Below are 18,668 nucleotides of genomic sequence, written 5' to 3' on the forward strand. Positions count from 1 at the left end.
ATTCCCAAATAGCCCATCTTATATCCAAATGTAATTACTTTTATACCATGCATAATAATTTTATCATTTAAGATAATTTTTGATACACAAAGACCATTTATATTATTAAAAACCTTATAAATACCGCTTTTATTAGTTTTATGTTATTCTTTTCATCCATGCGGGGGTCTAAGTATATAAAAGGAAAAGTTCCGATAATATTTGCGAAACTAGCTAATAGTTAAGAAAATCTAAGTAAAATTATTTCTTTAATTTACCAAAAATTATGATCACACTTATTGGTGGCATATTAATTGTTGGTGTAATATGACCATCCATACTTTGTGGTGTAATTAATAACACTCAATTGGCCTCCACCTACAACACCTCAACTCACCATCTTTCCTGAAATTTTTGATTGCTGATAGAGAATGATAGTTTAAATCTTTTTATACTACAAAATATGTTGTTAGACAGATTTTTAGGAGGCCTTAAGTTTGATGCTCACTAATCTCTGGTTAATCTCCATTTCTAGTTAAATGATTTAGGTTTGTGCAAAGATTAACATTAGGAATAAATATGATGAGAAATGGAGCCCTATAAATTTACCAACATATTTGCAAAAAAGGTGTACTTTAGAAATAAATACTGGGAGTTGGATGTCAATAGCTAGGAGGACCTATTCAGCTATTCTTGTTGTAGCATTTAATAAGGGAATTAATTATTACTTATTGCAGGCATAATTAGGTTTGTGATCAATATCTGTTATTCCAAAAGAAAAAAAAAAGAAAAAGAAAATATAGAATTTGCATTTGAATGGGTATAGGAGGCAAAGTTCCAACTCCCAACCTAGCTAGTAGAAGTTTGACCAAAATTATTTTTAGATTTTAAAGTAACTAATCTAATGTCCAAGACTACAAGTGGATGCTCAACTTGTTCTATAATTTGATTGGCATGGGCTAAGTTGTTAAATATTGTCCTTTTATCATCATAAATTATTTCACGTTTCCTTTCGAAATTCTAATATAGGGGCATTTTATTGTAGAGGAAAATTTTCAACTAGGATGTAAAATTTCCTACAATGGAACCAATGGAAACATCCCACAAGCATAGTTGAAGAAAATTCCAACAACTAGATTTGGGTAATCTGATCAAGTTATCAGACCATCCGAGGCGCAGTGCAGTTAACGCGAAACCATATTAGACCTAGGAAGCCAAGGAGCAGCCCGAGCGTGTGCCGTCCGACTCAGTGGGCTTAGCAGGTGGCGAGATGATTAATGTTAATATGGACACGTGTATACTCAAAGTGAACCCTAAGGCAAGATAGGGCTGTGCTCTGGGACATGACGGGCTTCTTGTTGGCGGCCGCATGGGAAATCGATCGATAAGGAATCAGCTCTACGAACTGAGAGGAAGGCCTTCATACTTGATTTGACGCTTGCCATGAGCCACAGCTGCGTAGAGGTGGAAAAGTACTCACATGAGTTCATTCCATATTGTCCTTGGGGTCTTAGAGGGTTAGCTACTGAGTGCAAAATTATACTCAACTCTTTTGTAAACAATCGATTAATACATGTTAGGAGAGAGGGTGATTGGGCGGCTAACTAAGCGATGGTTGGGGCCAATGAATCTTATACCTCCTGAACTATATAACCTTTGATCCTTATAGAGTGAAAATAATAATAATAATAATAATAATAATAATAATAATAATAATAATAATAATAATAATAATAATAATAATAATAATAAGACCAAGTCCGAGTATGGTGTAGGAATTTTTTTTTCCAAGGCACGCCATTCTTTGACGTACGACTGCCACGTTATTCAGAATAAATATTTATGAGATTTTGCAAAAACGAGATATTTGAGAGGTATACATATAAAAATAAGAACTTTATAAGGATATATATGCAAATGGATACCTTCTCTTTTTTTAATATTTTGGCGGGACATTTCGTGCGTCTTCCTTTTTCTCCATATATAAATACCAAATCGCACCACTACTTTTGACAAGACCTCGTCGTCGATCCGTTCTCTCTCTTCTCTTCTCTTCTAAATCGTCTTTGACAAAGAGAGAGGGGGAGAGAGAGAGAGAGAGAGAGAGAGAGAGAGAGAGAGAGAGAGAGGAGCAGAAACCCTAATGGCGGTGATATCGGCTTCGACGAAGTATAAGCTGGTATTCTTGGGGGACCAAGCGGTGGGGAAGAGTAGCATCATCACCAGATACATGTATGACAAGTTCGATCCGATCTACCAGGTGATCGCTCTTGCTTTATTCCGATCGTTTTCTGGTTTGATTTGCGAATTCTTATGATTTCTGACATCGATCTTGTTCGTTCCCGAGCTATTATGCTGCGAATCGACTCTGTTTATATTTATAATAGGTTTTGAGTTCTGCATCTTGGATTCATGGAGGTATTGTTTGGTAATTGAGTTGGAGAAGGGAATCGGGTGACCGATTGAGTCAAATATTGAATTACGGTTTGTAAATTGTTTTCTAGTTTGTTGGAGGATAATTTATATCTCTGTGCAGGGTAGAATAATGGAATCGCGAACTAAATTGCAAAGAGGAACACGGAATTTTTAGTTGAAATAATGGAATTGTGAGCTTGCAAATTGTAACCAAACGGAACCATGACTAGTTTTTATGCCTATGAACTAATCCTAACCCGAACCTGATCGTTGAAGGAGCTACAGGTAACAGAGGATGGCAAAAGGTGGCAGCCAGTAAAACATCACAGTGTTATTACCTTTGTTTACTAATGCCGTCAATGAAGACAAATGCCGACATATAAAACCCATTTGCAAGTATCATACATGAGATATTTTAAAGCAATTATTAAGCTTCACCCACTTTCTCTATTTATCTGATTTTATTGTCGAATTACTAATATTTCTGATAACTTTTAAAGCAATTATTAAAGCTTCACGTACTTTCTCTATTTATCTGATTTTATTGTCGAATTACTAATATTTCTGATAACTTTCAGCCAACAATTGGCCTCGATTATTTGTCAAAGACGATGTATCTTGAAGACCGTACAATTCGTCTGCAACTTTGGTAGGTGATCATCAAGCTTATATTTCTAGTGGCCACTAATCAGTTCTAAGTCTTTAGGTTTCATATTTTCCAAGTGTATCGGTATTCTAGATAACAAGTCTGGGAGTTCCATGGGTTAATTCAAGTCATGTTTTCGTATGAACTGTTGGAGACTGTATCTCAATTAGGAAAATTGTTTAATTCTTTGTCGAGCCCTCATTCTCTGAAAACATTCCATGTGCATAACATCAACATATAGCTGTTTCTTTTCTTTTTTTTCAATTTTTGCACCTGAATGTTGTTGAAAATATACAGAGGAGTAGACCTTGTAATTAGCATAACAGATAACATGATCTGCAGGGATACTGCTGGACAGGAGAGATTTAGGAGCCTTATTCCAAGCTATATTAGAGAATGTTCTATTGCGATAATTGTTTATGATATATCTAGTAAGTGTTACTTCCTGTGTTACTTTGCTCTTTTGAATATCTTATATCATAATTTCATTTCTTTGAATTTCAAGGATATCAGATCAAATAAATTTGGAGCAAGTATTGCAACATGAAATGTTACTGAGTTTTCACCTTCTCAAGAAAAGGAAAAAAAGAAGAAAAAAGAGTTTAAACTACAATTTAGAATGATGACATCTTGGTTGTTGGCACTGTTAGATTACTATCCTCGAGATGATTTTTTCCAGTCTTTAGAGAAGAGCATCTACATTCTCCTCACCAAATGAATGTCGAATTCGGTTGCCACAGATGTCGTGGAATCAGATAGCATCCAAAGTGTGATGCTTCTTCATGCTCACACATTTAGGCATGATGCTTATCATAAAATGACATGTCTATTTTATAGCCCTTGCATTTCCATCTAAGGACACTATACAAACAGAAGCTCCACAAAGCTTCCAATACATGTGTTAAGATAGGATGAGTGGTAAAAGCTAGTTAGGCCTTCGGCATGATTATCCATCCAGTTCTCCATCAGGAGCTTAAATTCTGGAAAAAAAAAACATTAAAACTTTATGTAATCTCAATAGCAGTTACTGGGATGTTCGATTTGATTATAAGTGAACTTAAATCTGGAATAAGTTGGGAACTTTGAGAGATTTACTAAGAACGAATCCAGAGGAAATGATCCCAAATAACTTCTGACCAGAAAAAAAAAAAAGGAGAATACTTTGAAACATATTAAATTATCAACATGAAGAAGAGTTAAGAGTGTTGTCCCGCTAGGAAACAGACAGGATAGCTATAGTTTAAAGGCACTTTGATCAATCCTACAGTCTGCAATATTTAAAATTTTCAGAGTTCTTCTCTTATATCCCCTTCTCTGCAGATAGACAATCATTTCTGAGCACTTCAAAGTGGATTGAGGATGTACAAACAGAAAGAGGTTCTAGCGTTCTCATAGTTCTAGTTGGAAACAAAACTGATCTTATTGATAAAAGGTAACATATTATAAATCAGAACTTCGTGCCATTCCTATTGTTTCGGATTGTTACATTGGTTTCTCAATATGTAAAATTTTAAATTTCTTGATGCATATCAGGGTGTGTCAAGCTTTTTATGTTCCGCAAAATGGATTGTGGATCGATGATCTCCTAAAAGGCTCTGTACTTGTAGTAGTGATTAGCATATAAATATTATGATCTTTCCCCACACTCGTTTGAGACTTCTTATCAACTTTCCTTGTTACTGCAGAACACGTTGACATCTAAACTGATGGTTTATATTGTTATTCTACAGTCATTTGCCTGTTATTAATTGAAGGGAAACATGTCTACATGTTAGAAATGTATCATTCTTCTGTAGTAAATAGTAATATATTCCCGTCTTTATATTTAGTTGTTCTTTTCTTCGTTGTTTGCTTGCCAGGAAGGGTGATGGGCACCAGATATGTAATGTAGCAATAGAGTGGCCAGCTGATTACGATAGATTTCGAATCTTCAGATCAACTTTTCAGATAAAAGGGGAAAAAATAGTTGCTTTTTGAAGTTATACAGCCATTCTTATTTTCCTGCATAAAAATCTCTATCCACATCACTAAACTAATGATTGTTCCACGCACTAAAATATTCGCTAATAAGATTTTCTACTTGAAATAATGAAAGTGTCATATTGTTAAGGCTGTTCTAGCTGGTCATAGTTTCTAGGATGAAGTTTCTGAATGCATCTTCCGTAATTATTATTCTCTTTACGGAATTGGAATTCATTGTTACTGCTATGATTTTGAAAGCCTTAGCCAAAACTCCTGGTCTTCACTTCACTTATTTTGACAGGCAAGTCTCCTTAGACGAGGGAGAATCCAAGGCCCGTAGATATGGTATCATGTTTTCAGAAACCAGTGCTAAAGCAGGATCCAACATCAAGGTGAAAGCATTCTTTCTTCATCATGGCCTTTTTTAGTGCACCAATAAGGCTAGGTCACATATTCAAAATAATTTTTCATAGACTACCATAGCAGGATCCAACATCAAGGTGAATACGTTCTTTCTTCATCATGACCTTTTCTTAGTGCACCAATAAGGCTAGGTCACATATTCAAAAAAATTCTACTATAACATTATGTGCATATTTTAAGCCCGTTGCAGTCTATTTCTTAGAAAATAACTAGTGTCTTTGTCCAATCTATAATTAACATATGTATATATGCGTGTGTGTGTGTGTATATATAACAACCTTTCATTGAAACTCCACAAACCCTACACTAATGGAGCCTATGCACCGGAATGTCTAGTGTTCTATTCCAGCGTGTTTTATTTTTCTTTTTTCTTTTAATTAAGATTCGTTGAGCTGTTAATAAATGAAAAAGAACATGAACATTTCAGCTACTATTCCGCAAGATTGCATCAAACTTACCAGGAATGGAGACTCTCTCTTCAACCAAGCAGGAAGACATGGTTGATATAAATTTGAAGCCTACTGTCAACCCATCACCAACAACAACAATAACAACAACAGAGCAGCAATCATGGGGTTGCTCTTGTTAAGCCTAACTCACTAAACAGATCGCATTCACATGGAGAAATTCCACATACATGGTGTTACTAGTGCTATGCACCCTGATGGTTCCTCGTTAGTTTCAATTTGGATTTATTTTGTGAATTTTTCTTCTTTGGTATGCTGTATAGAGGAAGTGTATATAGTACTCATGTTTGTTGCATAGTAATGTTTCTTTTTATTTTATTTTTTATTTTATTATTTTATTTTTTTGAGAAAGTTGCATAGTAATGCTACTAGTGTGAAAAAGTAAACGAAACTCGCATAGTCGCTAGAGTACCAATTATTCAACGACAGACTTGTGGGAAAGTCCAAGCAAATCTCCTTTGAAGCACTTGGTGCAGCCTTCGGTGCCCAAATTAGCTCATTGGATACCGGAATTTCCAAGTAAGATAAATAGATGATAGGATACGGACGGTAGCCGTGAAAACAACGGCTCAACTGGAACTATCAGATTTCCTCAACCCAAAAAGCAAAATAGGACGAGAGCTATGAGAGATACCCTGCTAACAACTCGGACCGTGACAAGTTTTTCTCATCTTTTCTTTTCTGTTCTTTTCTTTTGGTGACAGCTAAGATGGTCACAATTAAGCTTACGATGAAAAAAGTAAAGAAATAAGTCAAGAAAATTAGGGAAAAACTACTAGCATAATAATTAGGATAATATCAATCGTCTGGTTGTTAGACATTAGGAATGTCGCAACCAGCCACACACGTCAAATGTTAAATTAGATAATCACAAGCTCAGAGCCACTTGTCCACATCAGCATAAGGCAAAACAAAGGTTCAAATCGTGAAACATGAAAAAGCCAGCCATTTAATCAGGACCATATAGACACCTTTTATCCGATAAAAGCAGGAAGCTGATGCAAACTAGGTAAAGTTAGAACCTCAAACCAGAGCGATGCTGCTTTCACCGCCGGGGGGCTTGCGGACGCCGCCAAAGTAGTCCCGAGAAGCAGAAGCTCCACCATCTGCAAAAATATCACTTCCACTTATTTCTTTGAGCTTCGCCACACTCAGCGGTTTCTCCACCGACCCTGGTGGTGTGTCTCCCTTGAAGATATCATTCCCAGTGAGATCTGCAAATTTTTGAGTTGAGATCTTTTTAGCTGTTTTAACCACGGCCTCTGCATCCTCACCGAACAAGAAATTGCTTGCGCCGCCAGCAGGCTATACCAAAAGAATAAAAGTAAAATTAATATGGATATTAAAGTTAATATACATGAAATCTATCAACCCATGCATCAAGCAATGCAACAAAATAGAATAGCTTCTCTTTTCAAACATATTAGGCAGGGAGGTTGTGCTTAACTATAATTTCCTTGGGAAAAAAAAATCTAATTGAAAATAACATACATTTTGTTGTTTCTAAAAGAGAGACAGATTTATTACTATGCAAGGATGAAAGTCGTCGTAATCAGAAAATGACAGGAAAAGCATATATAAAATGCATTAGCCATAAAAGAAGTGACTGAAAAGGGCATTTATACGCATCATTTGACTTACATTAGAAACCTTCACAGATGTGTGTAATTTTCGTGGGGTTGGTTCCCCATCATCATTTTCCTTCATCTCCAAGTTCCGTGCTGCTAATGACCTGGGAGGGTCTTCTGGAGGAGGGCCAAAGATGCCATGCCCACTAAGTTCCTTGCATTTGGCATCAGATAGCTGCCTATTCATTTTATTTTCTGACTCACTTAGCAGAGTTCCACTTAGCTCTCGCTGCTTTGCCACCTCTGCCAATGAGGTCGGTTTTTTAGGGGAGACATTTTCTTCAGCACTGAATGAGATCTGGCTTATAGAACTAATTGTTTGCTGAGTAACATGAGCAAATACCATATAAGTCAGATATCCATTAGTATTGTATTCAACAGAAATACCACCAGAATAGGATATTATGTTGCCAAAGCAAAATAACATTTTAATGTATTACCATTATATCAACTGCAAGAGAAATCTGTTCCTAACTTGTGATAAGTTCATGAGAAGTTCAAATTTATTAAAATAACCAGACAGGCAGCAATATCTATACCTTTAATTCTGTGGGACAAACATCGATAAATGACATCAATGCCATAGACAGAGAATAAAGAAGGAAAAAAAAAGACATGAATTCCAATGTTGCATATCTTAAGGCAACCTCCGATTAATTATGCTTTAGAGCTTCAATTATTTAAGCCTACAAAAGCAATGAGGAACACACGTTAATATTGGTGTAGTGAGAAGTATAAATGAGGAGATCAATTGATGATCAGTAGATATTACACTGTTCTTCTAATAGAAGACAAAAATATATTCAAAAGTTATCAAACATTCTCAAGTTAATGAGAATGCTGACATATGGAATGGCAAATACGTAGAAAAACCTCTCAATTCTGCATCTACCCAGCAGTATTTCTCAGAGACATCAATATCAAAGGAATGATTCGAGAATGCACCTAGCTAGTGTAATAAGGGAGCTCTATACAATGAACAAATCAGTGAACCTTTTGGAAGCACTAATTAGAAGAAAAAACTTGACTAACAAGCTAGTCTATCAACTGCCTCATGTGACTTTCTAAATCACTGCATGACTGCACTTCCAAATTGCTGATAAATAAAATTTCAAGATTTGAATAGGCAAACTAAGTTTTTTGTTATATATCCCAAAATATAACCTGATAAAGTCGTGAATTTGTTTTGTTGTTAGGGGTGGAGAAAGCATTGTCAGATTCCAGTGCTTCTTCACTCTCAGCTGCAAATATACCACTGCCAGTCATTTCTTTCCATTTTGGACCTGAGCAAATCTTCCTGAAACACCAAGCAAATCAGAACATAACTAGTTTTGCAGGGCAAAATTTTCTGAAACAGAAAAATATAATAAGAAAATGCATTACATTTCCCAATCAAAATTTAGTCCACTATTAACCCACAATTTACATTTCTACGATCCAAATTGCCATCATCTGCAAAACTCCTAGCCGAAACTAAAAAGATAATGGTACCAAAGCTTCACATATTTCAACTGGATTTTGATCAGGATTATGCAACCAGCCTTACTCCTGATCTAAAACCTAAATACTGTACAGAGTATAACTTAAATCACAACTACAAACATTAAATCTCTCTTTACATCAATTGTGTGAGTACAATACATTTCAAATTTATATTATATAATTAATATATGCACTATATAAATTAAAACGGTAATAACCAATTATTCCCTCTGTTTTCATCAAATACTCTCACAACATTAGATATCTGAAGTAATCCAATCATACATTTGTAGAATATATCTTTAAAAAATCAGGAAAAGATAATTTACGATTATTTCATATACAAACGAGCATCTTGCGCATCTGATCTATTTGCCTCAACTTCCATATTTCTTATCACTATCTATCGAAATGTCGAGTAGTAAAAGCGGAGTAAAAATCTAGAAGCAAAAAGATAAATATCACTATAATCCATGAAGAATCCGCTGCGATAACTAACTGCAAACCCTAGCTCGATCAGATCTTACCTCTTGTTCAAGCTCTCCGCCTCTTCCTCCGTCACCTGTCCCCCAAACACAACCTTCCTGATCGCCTCCGATGGCTACACCATCAAACATAGAAAAACAAAACCAACACCATTAGCCTTCAGAAAGAAGCAAAAAGCTCACCAGAGAGCCACTTCGTCCCTACCTGATGCGGCCGGCGAGTCGCCGGCGACGGCGCCTCCACTGATGGCGGAGCCTCCGTCCACGTGAGCAGATCCGCCGTCGAGGTGTGCGATTTCCTCACCGGAGTGCTCCTCTCCATCTCTCTCTCTCTCTCTCTCTCTCTCTCTCTCTCTCTCTAACTCTGAGCTCTCTTCCAAATAGTAAACGGAAAGGAAGGTAAGGTGTCCCCTTTCTCTCTCTATATATAAAGTAGTGAACAGAGAGAGAGAGGAAGGAGAAATGAGGACTCGATCTGCGGAGTTTACCCTCTCTCTATCTCTCTCTCTCACTAGATCCCGTCACCGCTGATGTGAGAGTTGAACAGCTCCGGCTTCCGTGGCTTTTGTTTGTTTGCCTTCAGTTGTTGGGGTTGTTCTGTAATATGACGGTGGTGCGGTGTGCGAACCGGAGAGTGACGGTATACTCAGCTACGAGTACTAGAAGGTGGGTTGTAACGTACGTTGGCAGTATTTGAATTTTTGAATTGAGGTTCTCGAAAGCTCCATTCTTTTCTGTGACGCCAAAATCTTAAGTGCACTCGATTTTTACGCACCCACATTTATAGACACAGGGAATACTCTCTGAGTGGGGCTGCTTGGCAACTCAAAGCAGACGCTTCTATTTCAGTTTTTTTTTTATTTTCTAAAAATAATTTAAAATATATGATAATAATAAAGTTTTTTTATTATTTATTTATAATATTATAATCCATAAATATAATACAAAAATATTTAGGTCTCTAACCATATAAATATCGAATTGAATAATTAAATCAGCTCGCAAAGTCACATATGAGCTCACAATTTACGTAGACTTTGAGTCAATGCTGACACTCTATCTTCTTCTTAAAATAGAGCCAATTTTTCTTTCTATTAGAGTATAGTGGTGATAAAAAAAAGGGATTGGAGAGCAGCAAGAACTATTATGACACTCTCTTGTATTGTTTAGTTCTCAAGTTCACACAATTTTTTGTAAAGCTCAAATTAGAGTCAATTATATGTAGATAGATCAACTATTATATGGAGGCAAAATTAAAGCAAGGGAAAAGGCTAAGCTAGACAAAAGAAGGCACATGATAAGATGAGTCATCAGTTATCTAGAATTTTGTAGACCTGTCCCTCGATTTTTGGCACAGAAATGGAGTGGATGGCTTTACTTGCTGGTTGCACTTAAGACAAGCTCATATTGACTCATTTGAGTAGCAAAGACATCTCGAGTGGTTGTTTTAGTTAGCTCTATGCAAAAGACAAAGAAGGATACTGCGAGCGGCTCTGTCCTGCAGTAGTTCATCAGCCAATCAATCACCCACAAGATTAAGTTGCAAGCGAAAAAGCTCTACACAAGATGTGGAGAGTTGAAAGTCAAAGAATGCTGCTCATCATCCTCCAAATCCCAAGTTGTTGTCTTGCTATTTTCTAAATCACTTTAGCCTATAATCTAAAGTGTATAATAGAAAGAACTTAGTGTCCCACAAAGTCAATTTAATCGCATTCTAATTTAAATTCGTTGGACACCGATGACACTTTGATTTTGGTCAAAATTTTGATAAATTATAGCACAATACTCTAAGTCACACAATCAAAGCTTTAAAGCAGTTACTTCATCAAACCATTCTGCCCACTTCTATAAGAATTTTCTTAAAACTTTTTTGGAAATTTTCATTGTAATATTATTTTCTATTGAATTATTCCAGTTTTATTTCAGTACGAATTGTTCCATCCCTCAATCCAAGGATTTCAATAATAATTCTGCTTCAATCTTGGATATTCCAACACTTACCTCTCACATCTAGGCAGCTCATTTGCTTACAATCTGGAGCTCAACGAGACAATTCCATTCTTGAAGCACCTGCAATGTCAGAGAGACAGCTAATTTATAGCGTAAAGCAGTAAACTGATAAAGGCTTCAAAATTAGAGAGATAGAAAAGAAGAAGAAGAAGAAGAAGAAGAAGAAGAAGAAGGAGAAGAAGAAAAAGGTATGAATGCTCTGCTAAAAAGCTCTGAAGTGCATGTGCCACTTACTTTTCCAATATCTTCCAACTAATTTTAAGTGGATTTCAAAATTCTCATATACAATATTTCAATATTTTTTTAAAATTTTTTTTAAACAATTGCCATGTCTACAATAATTAATGCATCGAATTAATTTAACCTTTGCAAGTAGTACACAATAACATCAATTAGAGACTAACAAAGCATCATCTCTGCAAGCAAATCTCCACACTCACATCCCTCCGCTCCTTCCTTCTCCCTCCTCCTACCACCTCTTCCTCTCAACACTCTTAACTCTCATATTCACCACCAAAACCGGCGGCTCGCCGCCGACCACTGCTCATACGCCTCTCAGTCGACGTGTTCGACGTCGGCACCGGCACCGGCACGCCTCTCCATGCAATCTCAGCCCTACCCATGAGCTCGGAATTTGTAGATCTCTCCATCCTCCTACGTACTTCGATTAGAGTTGAAGGCCCATAGCAGCCAACTGAAGCAACCCCGGCCCAAGTTCGATCATCTTTCGGGTTTCCGGGTCTCTAAACTGTCGATCCGAATCCGCCTTCCATTTCCGGCAGAGATGTAGTTTAATTCACATTGGAGATGGAGAAGGAGAGGATCTTGGGATTCAACATCCATGGTTAGATATCGTTATAGCCTATAACATGATATCAATGAGAGTAGTATATTTATATATAGATTATAAAGTGCATGGATGATTAATTTAGAGACCACATCTTGTTTAAATTTATTAATTAACAAAATTTTGGAATTCCTGTGGGCTAGCCGATTAAAAAGCCTTTGGCAAACACAAAGGCCACATAGCCTTTCATAGTCAATACAGTATGTTACTATACATATGAACCCAATCTAGATTAATGGCTTTGTTCCCACCAATTACAAAGACAAAATTAAGACAAATTTAGGGTTAGTGGAGTACTTAACTTCTAAAAGTATAACTACATTAAGACACAACTGAGGATAGTTAGTAGTTGCATGCATGCAATATATATAGTACTTCGTAGTTTAGACATTGCTTTTTAGACATGTTCATCAATTAAAGAAGGCCCAAAATTTTCTTCTAGTTCTCAACAAGGAGTAAATAATAATTAGGAGGAGAGGAATTAACTTGGATGAAATATTGGGTCTCTAGAAGTTTCATGTCATTATTGAGTGAGCAAGGTCAAAAGGATGGATATATACTAGGTCTCCATTTTCCAAGTGTTACTTTTCTAAATAGTGAGTTATATTTTTTTTGATATATATAATAAGTCTAATTCTAGAATAATTTTTATTTATTTATTATTTTTAAAATATTTTATTTTAAAATTATTAGTTTTGTGTTTATTTATATTCTAAAATAATAGAGTAATAATTATTTTTGATGTGATATAAAGTGAATAAAAAATTTTAAAAAAATTATTTTTTTATAAAATACTATGAATATTTTTTGATTTGATATAAAGTAGGTTGCTAAGATAAATATTCAAGGTAAATTAATAATTGAATTAATACGTAGTATAAGATATAATTTTGATAAATAATATATATATTCTAAAATTATGACATTGTGGTGATTAACTGTTATTTTAAAATAAGAAAAAAGTTACGTCAGAATTGAAAGAGTCGTAATATTTTTGTATCAAATTATAAAAAACCAAAACCAAAACATAAAAGTACAAGTATACTGAAACATAAGAACTGGTAACACAAGTCAAAGAAGAACAGGAAACCTAATGAACTTATATACATATATACGTATGTATATGTATATATGCACCATTAATTGCAGGAATACAAATGGCTGTCGAGGATTGCTCAGAATAAATAGTCTTATATAAAGTCTATACTATCTCATACAAGGGAACAGGAATACATCTCTCACATGAAACCAATCGAGGAAAAGGATAAGCTTAATTTGATCGATTGAGACGTGAGAGAACCAAACAAACTCGTCAAGAGTTGTCTCCTTTAGATGTATTCTGGTGAATTAATGCACTTAACCAACTACATTTACATACGCACCAAAATGCGTACGTGCTCCAAGAATACCATCTCTATGTGTGCAGTAAGTAATCAGATAGCTAGGCTAAGTAGTAGAAGCAAAGAACAACTCCTCCTCCACAAACCTCGCCCTTTTCCATTTCTTTCTTTCTTTCTTTCTTTCTTTCAGCTATCTCCAATGACACTCGTGATCATCTCCTTGGCTGCTGGAGGTCGAGAACATGGCTGTCGGTCTCCGACGAAGAGAACCTCGCGTCGACGCCGCTGCTACTCCGCTGTGAGTTTATGTAATCTCTGATGTCTGGCTTGAATCGTGTAGGGGGGTTACTAGATTCCAACTCCAACCCTTCACCCCAAGTAAATAGGCTGTTAACTTGATCACCAGGATTTCCTAGGAAGGGAATATTAGGCTGGGATTGGAAATTGCTAAAGGCGGGGATGGGAAAGTCTAGTAGATTTAGTTGCTGATGAGCAAGAGAAGTGTTTTGGCCGTGAGCTGTGGATGGTGTTGGATTAGTGAAGAAGGAGTTCACATTGGTTGCATTAATACTATTCGTAGCAATAGAAGCAATAGCATCTATCATGGAATTAGGAAGAGAAGAAGTAGTAGTAGTTGGAGTAGTACTACTACTACTATAGATTGATGGAAAGGGAGGAGCGACTTGGACCTTATGAGGGAATGGCCGGGAAAGGTAAGGCGGGGCCGCCCCGCCGGCCTGCAAAGGCGAGACACGTGGCCGGACGAACGGAGTGGATGCAAAGTGCGGCGTGGGGAATCCGGTGAACTCCTGCACCATGGCGCGGAAGTTGGACGTGTCGGTGGTCATGACCGTCGTCGGCGGACGGCGGGACGCCCTCGACCGCTTCTTGGATCCACGTGCCGCGGGCTTAATCGTCGGTCGATTGGACGGCGACGGCGGCGGCTGGGGTTGGAGGTGGGCATGGTCATGATCTATGGATGATGATGATGGTGTTGGGATGTTATTTGCGGCTTGGGTAGCAGCAGCCATGTTGGTGTAATTTGTGGGACGTGGAAAGAAGTCGAGGTAGTTTGAGAAGGAATCAAAGGGGGAGGTGGAAGTGATGGTTAATAAGGAAGAGCTGGGCTCAGGATTGGAGGTATACTCTTCGTTGGCGGCGCCGCCACTTGAGGATTGCATACTTCCACTAGTAGTAGAACCCATGAAGTACTAATAATAATTAAGAAGCGAAGAGAAGAGAAGAGGAAAAAAGAGAGAATTTATGATGGAATCAAGAGATTTTTTTTTTTGTTGAGGAAGCCCATGGAAGAGAGAGAGAGAGGGTATGGTATTGTCTGGTGGATGATCTCTTTCTTGGATGCCAGTCTGTTTTATTCTTCTGCTACTTCTGAATAATTTTGCAAGAGAACCAAAGATGGATGTTTGATGAGTAAGAAAGATTTGTCTTTGGTGGGTAGCTTTTGGACAGGAAAGAGAAGTGTGGGAAGGAGAGAGAGAGAGAGAGTTACGTATGTTTTCAATTTGAGATTTCCGAGAATCTATTAAGATCACGGAGGGGGTGGGACCCGGAATTATTTACGATAGAAGTCATTTATCTCCATTTAGTTGCAGATTAGGAAATTCCCTGCAAATAAAAACAATTATAATTTTATCATGATTTGACTAAAATTATTTTACATGTCATGTCAAAAATAATCTCCTATCTCTCTCTCTCTCTCTCTCTCTCTCTCTCTCTCTCTCTCTCTCTCTCTCTCTCTCTCTCTCTCAATCCACCAAAAATTTCCTACTTTTCCGTAAAAAATTTCACTCAATTTTAATTATATTTGATATATAATACTTGTAAGTATGTAATGTATAGAATGCATATTTGTAGATATAGGATGAATACTTGACATGAGAAATAATTTAAGAATAAAAACTAATTTATCCTACTATCTTGTTCAAACTACATGTTTATGTTCAATTTTAATCATATTTGAGATATGATACTTATAGATATGAATGGCATATCTACAAGTATTTATTTACATACATATAAATATCACTATGTCAATCTCTACTCTTTAAACTAGAAAGATGAAAATTTGAATTTGAATTTATATGCTAAATCTAAGATGATTTATAAGAATATTTGAGTCAATTTACAGAAGAGAAGTAATTCTCACTAATTTTAGCTTATCTTTTTATCACATCAAAATTAATAGGTACCATTTTGACAGTAAGAGATGAGAATAGTTAAATTATATTTTCTCTCAGTCGGCAAATAGAGCCTTAGTTTCCACACAACACTAGATCAAGAGAGCACATTATATATGGGTAAAGATGAATTTTGGAAAGAAAAAAAAGGCATTTTATCTTAAGAGAAAAAGTTAGAACATTAGAGCATTTAAAACTTCCTACTGCAGTAAATTCCTGTAGTGGAGAATTTAGAGGAACTGCTGCCTGCCTAATTGTAACATCTAGTACTCTTACTGATGTACAAAGAGTAGAAAGAGAAGCATCAGTAAGTACTTTTTAATACTCTTATTTCTTCAAAATAAAACAAACAAAAAATGCTTCTATTTCTACTCTACGAAGGAAACTAATGCTAAGTTCAAAAAGAAACAAGACTCTCTGCAATTTTGTCCTTTATATTTCTCTAAACGTACTTAATTTTTTCTGGAGAAAGGAAGCTACCTGTGCTTCCTAGATACCAAAATTTTTGGTACTTATTTTAGTCTACCAAATTACTCTTTAGATTTCAGATGCAACGCTAATTTGCATGCAAACAAAAGGAAAAAAATTTGCCACAGAAAGAGAGAGAGAGAGAGAGAGAGAGAGAAAATGATTTAGAAGCTAATATGTTGGTTTTGACGAGTTCAAAGGGTACGAAGGTTGGAGCTAAATGGTGCGAATAGTTCAACCAAACAAACCCACCCTCACTATCCAGGAAATACTTCAAACATATAAAAAAATCCTTTTATTTTTGACCAATGTAGACTGCTTTCTTGCAAGGTTTGGAAGGTTAGATTAGTTGAACCATTGGGCATGTTGGTTGCAACCATATCAACACGGTGCTGCATTAATTTAATATATGTACATGATATATGATCATCTTTTTGCATAAATACTCGGATGAAGCTTTGTAAAATTTGAAGTGTAGAAAACTTTTGTTGTTATATGTCTACTTGGAAACTCTTCGGTCCTTGTCGCTGGTTAGGACAACCATCTCCACCACCTACGGGCAGTGGTCCTGCTTTATTTCGTTCTCATGGTTACTAATGAATAATGAAATTAATAGAGAAATTTTGTTACTCTTTCTTTGTTTGGCTTTATACATAGATACAAAGGAGCATTGTAAAGTAACTCTAGTGAAGGCAGAAAGTTAAAGAGTAAGGAGAGCAAGTTTTTTTAACCAACTTTATGTTCTAGTGCACGTGAATGCCACGTAGGATACGTACATTAAAGAGAATCGTTTTTGAGATAGCCATTTCACTAAATAGTTACAATTAAAGAGATTTATATTTATATATTTATAATATATATATTTTTCATCTACGCGTACTTAAAATCACTCAAGAAAATAATTAGGGATCATTTGATTTCATTTGTTTGAAGATATAAAAATTAATGTAAATAAAGTTTCATATCTTCTCTTTTTTTTTTTTTAAATAATAATTAAAGGTGAATAAAGTATATTTTGACACCCACTTAATTAAAATAAATTATGAGATGGTGGTGCACGTAAGCTCATTCCAAGTATTAAAAAGAGATACTACATGGGTTCTATAAATTAATAACTGATCTTTATATTACATTTTGTAAGTATAAATATAATTTTTCTAAATACATACAGCCAAACGACTCTGCTACAGTTCAAATAACATTTAAGTAGATTGAAAGTGATTTTACTCAAGTAAATAAATTTCAAAATCTCTATTTTGAATATATTATTTGATGTGAATCCCTATACCGGTCAACAATATATGCTAGACAAGTGGTACACGTTGTTTGATAGGACAATGGCATTAAAATCCCTCTCTCTCTCTCTCTCTGGTGACTATTCGTTGCTTCATCTCCAATCAGATGGCCCTGAACAAATTCCACTTGTTGTTTTTATAGTCCGATTGACCATTGAGAAGGGATTGACAAGTCAAGACAATGAGCCTATCTCACTATGAAACTGAGTGCTATCTAAGGAAACATACGTATTAAGCAATCCGCCAATCAAATCTCTTGGCAAAAGAGATTAGTCTGCTTTCGCAAGGATTGGAGCTTTGAATACGACTGCTGAAGTAACCAATAGTAGAGAGTTAGTTCCCCAGCATTGATAGTGGTAGGTATATTATTCCCTTCTTTGATAGTGGTAGGTATATTATTCCCTTCTCCGAGCTATGTGTCTTTTCTCAATGACTAGTCCTTGTGGAAATTTGGTGGCTCCCAGTGTTATTGAATTTGTCAACTGCTTACAATACACAAGTGATTTAAAGTTGGAACTGTTGGTTTCATCAAATCACAAGTCACGAAACTTCGAGGCTAACTTTTTGTTTGTACTACGATGTATTCTGACCCCACAAAATATTACATACATACATACATACATACATATATACATATTGATGTAGATAACATAACCATGTAGATTTATGAAACAACGGGGTGCAGAAACTACCTCAGTTGCCGAATGCCGACCGCAAACTTTCTACAAACTACACAGGCCTGCGCGCCACTCCAGTCGTACATACCTTTCTCTTATGATGGGCGGTCGTACATATATATTCAATCTTCAAACTGAAGTATTTGCGACCTATTTGTCCATAACTGTGACAGTTGAAGGATATGAGCTCAGAACTATGGACTCTAGCAGGAAACATAACCTAAATATTTTAAGTAACGGGATGGAAATGTACCTTTCTTTAATAGGACTGACGAGGGTCAGTCTATCAATCTTGAACGTTTACTCTTTTCTGCCCTGTAAATGCATACCATGACGTGTAGCAATA

General features: G+C 36.0%; 3 protein-coding genes and 1 long non-coding RNA gene across 5 annotated transcripts; 1 reads left to right on the forward strand and 3 right to left on the reverse strand.

The window, feature by feature from the left end:
- Positions 1-1,993: 1,993 nt before the first annotated feature.
- On the forward strand, positions 1,994-6,205 carry LOC140786283 (ras-related protein RABH1e-like). The gene is made up of 6 exons (XM_073134588.1): positions 1,994-2,239; positions 2,973-3,043; positions 3,383-3,471; positions 4,361-4,472; positions 5,304-5,394; positions 5,853-6,205. The coding sequence occupies exons 1-6, from the start codon at positions 2,123-2,125 to the stop codon at positions 6,012-6,014; spliced, it is 642 nt and encodes a 213-aa protein (XP_072990689.1). The 5' UTR covers positions 1,994-2,122; the 3' UTR covers positions 6,015-6,205.
- A 448-nt stretch (positions 6,206-6,653) lies between these two features.
- On the reverse strand, positions 6,654-10,148 carry LOC140786282 (uncharacterized). Its single transcript, XM_073134587.1, has 5 exons — positions 9,693-10,148; positions 9,530-9,603; positions 8,685-8,817; positions 7,534-7,842; positions 6,654-7,197 (listed from the first exon to the last, which is right to left on the reverse strand). Exons 1-5 carry the CDS (start codon positions 9,807-9,809, stop codon positions 6,916-6,918), a joined length of 915 nt encoding a protein of 304 aa, XP_072990688.1. The 5' UTR covers positions 9,810-10,148; the 3' UTR covers positions 6,654-6,915.
- A 1,329-nt stretch (positions 10,149-11,477) lies between these two features.
- LOC140785652 (uncharacterized) lies at positions 11,478-18,643 on the reverse strand. 2 transcript variants are annotated; one of them, XR_012108494.1, is made up of 3 exons: positions 18,576-18,643; positions 18,338-18,486; positions 11,478-11,557 (listed from the first exon to the last, which is right to left on the reverse strand). It is a non-coding gene; the product is annotated as an uncharacterized lncRNA (long non-coding RNA). The 2 variants fall into 2 exon arrangements; XR_012108493.1 differs by lacking the exon at positions 11,478-11,557 and having other exon boundaries at positions 18,086-18,486.
- Positions 13,368-15,290, reverse strand: LOC140785651 (uncharacterized). Its single transcript, XM_073133598.1, has one exon. The coding sequence runs from the start codon at positions 14,887-14,889 to the stop codon at positions 13,897-13,899; it is 993 nt and encodes a 330-aa protein (XP_072989699.1). The 5' UTR covers positions 14,890-15,290; the 3' UTR covers positions 13,368-13,896.
- Positions 18,644-18,668: the final 25 nt, after the last annotated feature.

The sequence above is a fragment of the Typha latifolia genome, chromosome 4, assembly GCF_019914945.1.
Source record: "Typha latifolia isolate L0001 chromosome 4, TyphaL0001v2, whole genome shotgun sequence".
Taxonomy (NCBI): Eukaryota; Viridiplantae; Streptophyta; class Magnoliopsida; order Poales; family Typhaceae; genus Typha; species Typha latifolia.